General features: G+C 48.0%; 1 protein-coding gene across 3 annotated transcripts in view; it reads right to left on the bottom strand.

Moving 5' to 3' along the window:
* The window catches only part of ANO2 (anoctamin 2), a 384342-nt gene that overhangs the window by 242129 nt on the left and 130895 nt on the right, over nt 1-11318 (bottom strand). For all 3 annotated transcript variants that reach the window (XM_037744853.1, XM_037744854.1, XM_037744855.1), the window contains 2 exons: nt 7227-7282; nt 5802-5843 (listed from right to left, as the gene is read on the bottom strand). In XM_037744853.1, the coding sequence (XP_037600781.1) occupies nt 5802-5843; nt 7227-7282 (98 nt within the window). The remainder of the gene's footprint in view (nt 1-5801; nt 5844-7226; nt 7283-11318) is intronic.

Below are 11318 nucleotides of genomic sequence, written 5' to 3'. Positions count from 1 at the left end.
ACAGGGAAGCTATTGGTCAGATCACAGGAGGCTCACTCTGGCTGCCGCGTGGAGAACAGACTGAAGAGTGATCAGAGGCACAGGGAAGCTATTGGAATGGTCAGGGAGGAGATGATGATGGCTTGCACCATGGGAGCAGCAGCAGATATAATAAGAACGAGGTGATTCTGCTTAGATTTTAAAGGTAAAGCTTCTAAGTGTTGGATTGGATGTGGGATGAGAGGAAATAAGAACTTGGCCTGAGCCACTGAGTCATGGTGATGCCTTTTACTAAAATGAGAAAGACTGTGGGAAGGGCAGGTTATGGGGGGTGCAATCAAGAGCTCAGTTGGGGGTGCAGATTTTTTAAATGTTCTTTGGATGTTCAGGGGCACGGTGAGCAGCTGGATATAAAAATCTAAAGTTGAAAGAAGAGTCCTACACATTTGGGAGTTATTGAAGAGGAGACAATTTATAAAGTCATTAAATGATGGCTGCTATCGCCAAGGAAGAGACAGTGACCATAGAAGAGGCCCGAGGTCTGGGCCCTGGGCATGCCACCATTTAGAGATCAAGAGGGTGACAAAGAACAGTAAAGGAGACAGAAGGAGCAGCCAGTGGCGTGGAGGAGAACCAGAACTGTGTTCTGGAAGCCAAGGGGAGAAAGGGTTTCAAAGAAAAGAAGACGACAATCTATGTCAAAAGTTGCTAATGGGTCTGGTCAGATGAGCAGTGGCCACTGGACTCAGTGGCTTGGAGGTCACTGATCACCTTGACGAGAGTGGCTCCAGGGGAGGGGTGGGCGCAAAACCTGAGTGGAAAACACACACAAGAGATTAAGAAGGGAAACTGCAACAAACACACCAGGCCATCTTGGAATATTTCTGCAGCAACTTTAGCAGAACTAGCATGTGTCTCACTAAACCTGTGTGTCAATCCCAGTAAATAAAATCATTCAGTAAGGGATCATCATTAGACCTCATCTACGTACCCATGCGGAATCAATACTGCACTCTATCAAATTATATGCCAAGAATTGACAGATTCATAATACGGCTACAATTTTGTTACATTCTTATGCTCCTATCACATCACACACAATTCACAAGGAAATCTATTGAGGAGAACCTACTCTGATCACGTACTTCAGATGCCCATCTGGACATCAGCCCCGCAGGAAGCCATCCTGTTTACCTAAGAATCTTTAAAGACATGTTATTAAAATGGAAATGAGAACCAGCATTCTTACTTAAGGGCAATGAACTTTTATTGTCACAATGTCTCCCAACAACTGCAAAACAGGACCAGAAACTAGACGGGCCCTGAAGGGGCCCACTGCACCAGCAGTCACCACCGCTTGCAATGGAGGAAACCCAGATACAAAAAGCGGGTATTCAGTGCATGGAGGTAGAGGGACATCTGAATTCATGAGCACTGCTGCTGCTCACTCCAGGGTGGTGGCCAACCTCATCTTGCTGTCATTAGTACATCTCCTCCTCCCATGGCTTGGGTGCTCCTACTGCCTGCGTTTTGTCTCCCTCCCTTGAGGGCAAACCCTGGGCTCTCCAGCACCTGGCTGTCACAGTGACATCATTTGTGGCCCCAAGGGAGACAAGCTTGCATCAGGAGATGCAGGCAGGGCACCCCTCGAGAGCTGTGGGACGTCACTGTCTGCCTCATAGGCTCTAACCTCCAGAGCAAATCCCTCCCCAAGTCCTGCGTCCAGCCAAAGCCTGAGCCTGAGGCCACCTGTCTGCCATTGCCCTGGAGCAAAAAAACTAAAAACGTTCCAAGAATCCAGTGTGGCCCCAACTGAGAGCTGACCTCCTAAGCCTTTTCCCTGGTTGAATCCCAAACCTGCTGAAAGAGACTTCTAGAAAGCCCCTCTCTCACCATGGTCTCTTCTAAGCACAAAGCTGTATCCATTGCTTGTGGATACAGATGAGGAGGAGCCAAGAGAACTACCTGGGCTTGACGCAGAAGAGCTAGAAGCATACAGAGGAGGCGGTGATCAGGCAGACCCTGACACAGGGAGTTGGAGGGAGTGACAGAGCACCAAAGCTGGGAGGCAGTGCAGCAATCATGCCTGGATGCCCAGGCCAGCTCACAGGCCTTCTGCCACCTGCAGGAGGTGGGGGGGATGCTGTAGACCCTTCCCAATCTTTAAGAAGGTTTGGTCACATGTAGCATGGTTAAGGGCACATGGATTGGGCTGAACTCGAGCTTGCAGGGTTCCAGAAGGGACCAGCAGTCAGGGTGAAGGGAGGCACACTCTGGAGTCCTGCCTCGTAAGGACCAGCATGGTGTGAGTAAAGCGTGGAGGGAGAACCATGGAAATACATGACAGTCCCTCTAAACCGGTAGAGTCTGGAGCCTTCTAATATAGCTCATAGCAAATCCACTTTCTCCCTTAGAGGTTCACCGTGTCCTCTCTTCATCAACTGGCCAAGCCAGCAAATAAGCCAGGGAGAGACTACAGCTCCTTCTTAATGGACAGCGCCTGATTCCAGAGCCCTGGATGTCATTCCAGATGTGTCTGTCTGCCCCAGGCCTTCACAGCAGGAACGATCCCACATGATGGATCAGAGCATAGAAGCAGCCAGTTTGGCTCCCCAGGGACCACATTTGACCGAGGTCATCAATTTAAGGATTTCATGAGACTGTAAAGGAACTCAAGCATTAAAACCTTTTTGCAACAATCTTTGCAGTGATGGAGAACATCAAGGTGTTTGGGACTCGTGGGCCTCTCTGAGGCCACAGGCTCCTCAAGAGCAGCTAGACCTGAGACAGGCAGAAAGACACTGTAGCCCCCTTGGAGGCATTTAAGGGACAGGGGCAGCCTGAATGGAAGAGACTTGGACACTACTCCCAGACCCTACCCTAACCCGTTTGAACAAGCAACACCACCTCTCTAGGTCTCAGCTTCTCCTTACAGGAACATGAAGGTCGTGCAGCACGGCAAAATGAATCCTCAGGTGAAAGCAAGAAGAAAAGTACCTTTCTTGCAAGTTTTAAAATGCAGGACTGAATCTCTCCTCACTATCCACTAGGGAAGACAGCCGCCTGCAAAGGCTGGGAAATCCAGGACTAAGTGTTTCTAGAATGCTAAAGGAAGTCACAGTCCAAAGGACTACTTTTGGTTCTCCCCTGTGAGTGAGTGAAGAAGCCCCAGAGAGCCAGGGGGAGCTGGGCAGCCCTGAGCAGATGGTAACAGCCACTTCTCTGGGAACCTCCAAAACACTAGGCAGCTTTGGCAAATGGAAAACTAGGCAGCTGCTGGAAGCCAGGAGGGACCCATCTACCCCCAGGCTGCTCCCTCTTCCGGTTGCCCTTGCTTCTAGGAAGGCAGGAAACCCTTGTTCTCAAGAGGGAGGAAGCCTCTTCTTAATGACCCTCCAGGAGGGAAGAGAAAGAGACTTCCAGCTCCTATCAGGGGCTGAGTCATGGAGACTGCATAATAGCACCAGCTGAGCTTCAGGAGAGGGAGACTGGCATTCTCCAGGCCTCAAGACTTGCCTAGAATTTGCCTGCAATGAGCCTGGGCCTTGGGGAGATCATGGGAACAGTCACAAATCTCAAGGAAGAGTGAAGAAGAACATCCAGGTGCTGTCAGGGTGGGCAGGCTGGGACACCACGGCAGATCATACCTAGAGGCCCCAGAGAGGCCACCCTACACTGCGGCTCCCAAGCCTTTTCCACATCCTTCAGCTCCAAATTCAGAGAGTCCTCCCTTACACCTAAGCAAATGGCTTCCTGCAACCACCTCAAAGAACACTTGACAGTTATATTATAATGAAAACAAATAAATACACAGCACACATTTGTGTGTTTTTGCTCTTTCTCCTTCAGGGTACATTGTAGGCACCACCCACATACCACTGAAACTACGGAAACAAATCCAGCCTTGTCGTGGGAATCCCTCTTGCTGAACAGAAGAAGCTGTGTCAACATGACCATGCAGCACTAGCTGGGATTCGGACACTAAGATTTTAGTCCTGATGTCACAAACATTCACGGACATTAAAACCAGTCTCCTCTGCTGGCTAGGGGTCAACTTCTCAACTCAGATGGACAGCAAAAGGCTGGCACTCTTCCTCCTGGCTTCTCTCGGGCCCCATCAAGGCAAAGCTCACTTTCCTAACCATGGCCCTGCCTTCTGCAGGTAAGGACGCCAAGACTGACCAGCAAGCCCAAGGAAAGGCCATGAGAAAGGGTCACCTTGTCCTTCAAAGAGTTGTTCACCTTCACAAAGCATCTTTCTGACATCAACTTTGGGAGTTATCCACGGAGATGCAATTCCATCCTGGCTGGGATCTCCCTGCCTCCTAGTTCCCACCTATTCTACCAGATGGAGCAAACCCTGACTTCGTTATATCAGCCGAAGAGAGACAATTTTCGATGAGAAAATTTTATGTTAAAAGGCATTCTGTGGTTAACAGCAATCTAATATATTTCCAAAGACAAATACATATTTTTTATATCTACAACATACATATTATACATAGTCCACAATTTGCTTCTTCTGTTAGTGCAGGTCACAGAAGGCTGACTGGTGACTCCTATGAGTTGGGGTACGTTCCTGGTCTCCATAATGTTCCTACATAGGCCGGGGTCACCACCACCCAGCAGGAGTTTTCTTAGGTGGGCAATGGGTGGTGATCACCATTTAAAGGGAAGGAAGGAAAAATTAGAAAGTGGGAGGACAGAAAATGGTTGGGTGAGAGAGGTGAGATGTGGGGAGACATGCTTCCTCCTTTTCCTTTAAATCTGATGCTGGACTTTTCAGGAAATTAAACACCGAGACTATTAGCATCGGATAGAAAACAGATGAGGTTAAGACATGGCAATACTGCAGCAGATTCCCTGGGCCCACAGAGAGGGGACATGTGTAAGCAATCACCGCAGTATTTCTGGAAAGGACCTTTTATGTTTTTAATACTTAACACTTCATAACAGGGACTAATAGGCAGGATAAAAAGAAGCCTGCTCGAAAGGCAACTTGGGACATGAATGATTTTCCAGACAACAGAGTGGGGGAGGGAAGCTCCTTCAGCTTCAGCTCTTCATCCCTCCCACCATTGCCCACCCTTCTCTGCTCACTACAGTTGCTGAAGGTGGGGAGAAGCCAGCAGGAGGATTGCATGAGGGGATCGTGGATGCATCCCCACTAAAGAGGTTGGGACCATTTTCCTTTCCCTAACCATAACCTCCAATTCCTAGCTTCTTGAACTACAAAACACAGCTGAGACTCCCTCACACTCAGATTGCGCACCTATAATTAGGGAGTGGCTATACTCCACTTGCCTGCCTGAAAGAAAAGAAGAGTCACCTAAAATTGACTCTCCAAAAGCTATAATGGCATGGATCAACACATGTTTTAAGCAAGGACCCTGGATTTGAGGGCTAAAGGTGTTCGGAGCCCCCTCTCTCTTCCCTGTGGCAGTGTGATCTCAGGCAAGTGCTCAGCCTCTCTGTGTCTCCGTCTCTGCATTCATCGGTTAAGGAATTTGGACAGCCAGTGTTTCTCAACTGATGCTCTCTTGCCATGGGAAGGTGGGATGAGAACTGTGGGGTGGGGGGCACTGGATATATTTCAGGACAGTTGGCATTGTGGCTCTCCAGGCACTAAATGCAGTGGCAACCACCCTCACATTTCCAAATACCTGGGTGGGGGAAAGAGGGGACCCGGAAAAACAGTTGGAAAGTAGACAAGCAGGTACAGAGAACACTTCTAAGACCCTTCTAGCCACTTCCACACCGCCACCCCCCACCCCGTGGTCTTGCATGCCCAAAGCTCTGGATGCTGTGTGAGGCAGGCTTACCTTCCTGTCATTCATACCATCCTCTGGACTATCGTATTCACCCTGTGTGGGAAAAAGGGACGCTGGATTAAGCCAATGAAACTACCAAAAACAGGTGCCAAAGGAGAAAGGATTTCCTTTTTTATTTTCTAATCTCATTGCTTTTATTTGCATTCCCATATAAGGAAGGTCGAAAGCATGGCATGCTAAGGAGCTGATATTCCCGTTTCTTCGCCACCAACACTTGCCATGTTTCCTGGGATAACTTCTCACACAAAGATGCGCCCCCTCATGCACTTCAGAGATCAGCCTATGCCCCTCGTAGCAATGCAATGGCAGCACTCCAGACTTTAAATGGGTTAGCCCATCACGTGAAAATCACCCGGCCATGAATGCTCACTCTGTCCACAACTGCAGAACTTAGCAGTGCATATGCCACTGCAAATACGTCAGGAATGAGAAGATTCCCATCCAAAAAATTCAGGGATCCCCACCTCAGCAGGCTCAAATGGCACTGCTGCATGGCAGGTGCCCAAGATCTGACAAGCCTGATGAAGTGAAGCCATGGAGCATTTAGTTCAAGGACCAGTTACATTCTCATAAATTATCTTGAAGAATATCATTGCGTTGTATCACGGGATGTTCATAACAACATCTCCAGTCAAGGAAAGCTTTCATTACAGTCATTCTGCTTTCTTTACTTTAACCAAACCATTGTACAAGGAATTTTGAGAGATTTTCTTCAAAAGTTTTTTTTTAATTGCGTTTTAGGTTTTGGGGTACATGTGAAGAATATGCAGGATTGTTGCATAGGTACATACATGGCAATGTGGTTTGCTGCCTTCCTCCCCATCACCTATATCTGGCATTTCTCCCCATGTTATACCTCCCTAACTCCCCACCCCTCACTGTCCCTCCTCTAGTTCCTGCCCACAGACCTCAGTGTGTGATGCTCCCCGCCCTGTGTCCATGTTTTTTAAATAATAGTCTTATTTTAATATGTACCTGCATGTTAAAGAGGAATTTCACATCTGCACAAAATCCTCACATACAAAATTTCACTTGCAGGCAGCTATGGGTCTGACAGTCCAAGTTAGTTTCACCACCATCCACCACCCTCGCCAACATCTTCTCCCTTTATGCCACATCTGTACAGTCACACTTTTGCTAAAAAGAAAGCCAGGGAGTACTGGGAAAGCTCAAACAAAGCCTAGTTTATTTTGTCGTCTGGGGAAATCATTCGTGAGACAGCTTGAGATAACTGGCAAAACTCAAACTGGGGATAACTGTCAGCAGTGAGCGGTCCAGGGGCAGCCTAGAAATTTTAATGTCATGATTCGCTCCTGCCTCACCCTGCAGGTATTCACCCATTTCATTGCCACTGAAAAGTTGCGGTTTTCAACTTCTGCAGGCTACAGAGAGCATGCTGATGAAAATAGTACTTACATCATGAAGAGGGTAGGCAGCCTCATAGACATTGTTTGCGATCAGAGAGTTAATACCTATGGAAGAAAAGAAAGGAAGATGAAAATAGTAACTCCAGGGCAGGAGTTTCTCAACTTAACCCTTGTTTTTGATCAAGATTAAGCTCTCACTCCAGCTGAGAATCACTGCATCGTCCTCTACGTCCTCCAGGCTAGAACTTTGTCAAGCTCTGGTTCTTAGTATAAGAGCAATATTTTTTCATTCCCTAAATACAAAATGATGTTCTAATATCAAATATGCTATCTCAAAGTTCACATTCCTCCTATCTTCAAAGATTCCAATCATTCCAGTCCAATAACCTTCCACCACCACGACCATCAGGTGAGAATCTCTGTGCTCCATGACAGCATAGGATTGGTGATATGGATAATTTTAATCATGATCTATAAAAGTATGTGTGAGAGCATCCGACTGCACTTTGAGCTCCTTCCTGCTGTTTCACAAGGCCGTGCTGGCTGTGACTGATCTGTCGCCTGGACCATAACATCCCTGAGGTGGGTAGGAAGCAGTAGGGCAGCGGTTCTCAAAATGTGGTCTGGGGAACCCTGGAAGTCCTCATGAGCCTTTCAGGGGGTTCCTGGAAGCAAAACCAGTTTTCTAATCGCACTAAGAAGACCTTATTTGCTTTCTCTTCTCTCACAAGTGCATAGTGGCGTGTGCTGACATCATCCCCCATCGCTAATGGCACGTGTGTTTGTGTATTCTTGTACTTTCACAATTTCTCAGCCTTAACTTCTCATACAGTAAACATTGGTCGATATAGCCACACAAACACCCTTTGGGTGTTCCCAATAATTTTAAAAAGTGTGAAGTTACCCTGAGACCAAAAAGTTTGAAAACTGTACCATGGATTTATGTTTCAATTCCAACAGTGTCTCACACCACTTGCACATAGCAGACCCTACTAAACAAATGTGAAATGAACAAATGGCTCTGTCCCTCCAACTCCATTGCACTCACAACAGAGACGCTTCTGCGCAGCCTAAAGTCGTCGTCATTTACTTGTTTCATTCTTGGTTTTATTCAGAGACTATAAAGTGGTCTGTGTGTTCTGTCTGAGTCGGGATGGTCTGTCCTGGGTCGCTGGCTTCCAGATGGGAGGGATTATGTCTCACCAACTCATAGTACCAAGGATCCCGCCATACGAGGATCCACATTTAATCATGGAGGGGGAGGAGAGGGGGAGTTTCTGGTACACAATGATTTCCCTTGTCTCGCACTTACTTTCTGCCCTGAACCATTCTTTCCAAAGAGACTGTAGACTGCAGTGAGATGAGGAGATAATTGGTTTTGGAGGGAAAGATGTATGATGTCCAAATGCTAAGAAATCTGCATTTGCATGGCTCTGAATAAACGCCGAGGTTGGATAACAAATCTAGACAACATTTACTCATTAAAATTCATGGCTTTCCACCTCCCGCTCCTACCCAATGCCCCACCCACATGCTCAGAGACCGCAGAGGATCTCAGACAATCCTCTGCCTGCCATCAGCCTCCTCTTCCTCAAACCTCGCCCCTATTTGCCACAGTTCCAGGGCATAGGATGGCACAAAGACTATTCTCTGGGCCCCTCGTGGGAGCGGAGGCCCGAGGGAGGCTGCCGGGGGTGCCCGGTAGAAGTGGCTGCTCTTCCAATGAGTTGAAAGCTTAGCGTTTTGGTACTGCTGCATCACCAAAGGGCCAGTCCTTTCCTGATTTTAAGTTTCCTCCTTGGCATGCACATAAAACATGAGAAATAACTTTGCGGGGTGAGAGGAGCAGAGGGTGGGGAAAGGGAGTGCAGATGGGGGAAGCGTGCCCTCGAGGTTCGCTGAGCTGCAGATCTGTCTGACTCACAAGACTACAATTTCACTCTGAGCATCATTAATCAGTTCAAGAGCCATAACCACAGCAATGTGAAGCCACCCTACCATAATCAAAGGGAGGAGTCTCAAGCCGGGAGGGGAGTTTGTGGGAATTTATAGTTAAAAGCTACAAAGTGCTGTCGGCATGGATAGAGGCTGAAGCATCACAGGCGGGTAGGGCCCCAGCTAGACTGCACCCCAGAACGCACCCCACCCAGTCCCTATAGTCACACCCCATGCTTGCCGCGGCAGCTCTGTGTACCCTGAAGACAGTCCGCAAACTCCATGTAAAAGTCCAGCAGGTGTTTCACCTACTTAGCTCTTCTGCTAAGTCTCAGCTTGGCTTTGCACAGTAGTCGAGTGTCTGGAAGCATTAGACCATTAGACCGACAACCTGAACTCCTGGAGTTGCCAGATCCTCAGAAATGTGTCGAGTTATTGGGACATGAAAGCTATGTGCCCTAACCCTTATCTCAAATAAAGCTTCCTGGGCACCGTGCAGCCGGAAGTGGGCAGCTGCTTGCTTCACTTCCGGGATGAGGTTTGCTCAGCATTTTGTGTTCCCCAGGGGCCTGACCTGGGTCAGAGGGCACCGCTCTCACCTGCGTGTCTCACGGCACTGAGCTCCCAGTTGGAAACACAGAAGGGACGGCAGCCCTAACAGCCAGTCACCAGCCTACAGCTGCAGTTATCTTAGCACCCTTCTTATTCAACGCCTGCCTCACTGATCGGTTAAGCATCTTATGCTCATGAAGAAACTTTTAAACTCCCACTGATTTTTCTGCCTCCTAAGACAGAAAGTCAAGGTAAGAGGTCCTTTGCTCTAGGGCAAAGATTCAAGTTATAAAACCAGAGTTATCCTAACTCAGATAACCAGAGCCCCCAAAATGCTGCAACTGGTGTTTCTCTGTTCCCTTTAGCCGCGTACCTCCTGCTTTTCAGGTGGGATTCCATGGGCGATCCCAATCAGTGGCTGCTGGGAAAGGGGGGAGAATGTACGTTAAAGGAGGACTGGGGAGGGAGAGGCGCGTTGAAAAGTAAGCATCCATCCACAACTTTACCCAACAATAGGGATTGCTTTGACATCCCGGTTCACCCACAAACTTCAGAAACCAAGATTCTACCCCCAAACAAGCATGGAAATCAGTTTGAATGAAGAAGAAAATAATCAAACGTTTTTAAAAAAGAGTCCCTGCTTTGAAAATTGAAATTCTGGGTTTTTTTTCTTTCTTTCTTTTCAGCAAAAATGGGCTAATTGGTTCCATCATGTGCCATCCATCTGGCCATAATGGCAAAGCTTTCTTCTTCAGGATTGCATGTATATTCTTTCCCCCAGCTCTAGACCCAGGGAGAGACAGAGAGGCCCAAACATTTGTCCTATTACTCCCAGGATGGGGGACAGTGAGAAGGAGAAAGCGCTGAGGACATTTCCCTTTCCCTGGCTCCCTTAAGAGGAATGAAGTCTCGGCTCAAACAAAGTATAGCCCCTAAGGAGCCCCTCGCTGATCCCCGAAGTCGACAAATCAATCACCAGTTCCTTCATGCCTGGTGCTTAGAACTAGAAACCTCCAAAGGAAAAGGCTCATGCTTCCTCCCTGCCCAGCATGGACCACACGTCTGTGCAGCCTGACATCACCAGGCCTAGCAACACTGTCCCACATCCACAGGGGCAGGGCCGAGAAACATGACCAGGGCGGGCTCAGAACCCAGGACTGGTACCTGAAAACACACACTCGTCGTACAAAGCCTGAGACCGCTCATTGAGTTTCATCGACATCTCTGGTTTCCTGGACACAGAGGAACAACCAAACCACAGAAGTTTATGGTCTGCCTCCCACAGAGATCTCATTAAATCTACAAGTGCTGCTGGGTGACAGGGACTGCAGTGCTATTCCCTCCAGGCCAAACTCAAAGGAAACTTTTATTCACTGGGACAGGTACTTAGAGGAATGGTGCCATATTCCTGAAAACCCATTTGGTTTTTATTCTCCCCAGAACAGGGCTCAGTCCACCCGGCACTGTGCTTTCATCCCTGCACTCCAGCCGGACGTAAATCTAAGCCAGAGCTCCCAGACGGTGCGTTTAACAGAGACTATATTTACCCATCACCAAATTGTCTTGACGTGTGCTTAATTACTTAAATGCCTTTAATCCCAAGCCTTTTCTTCTAAGAAAATGTAAACCAGTTCAGCTGGATGAATGATAAACC

The sequence above is a fragment of the Cebus imitator genome, unplaced genomic scaffold (genome assembly GCF_001604975.1).
Source record: "Cebus imitator isolate Cc_AM_T3 unplaced genomic scaffold, Cebus_imitator-1.0 Scaffold187, whole genome shotgun sequence".
In the NCBI taxonomy this organism is placed as follows: domain Eukaryota; kingdom Metazoa; phylum Chordata; class Mammalia; order Primates; family Cebidae; genus Cebus; species Cebus imitator.
This window is presented reverse-complemented; position numbering and strand designations above follow the sequence as displayed.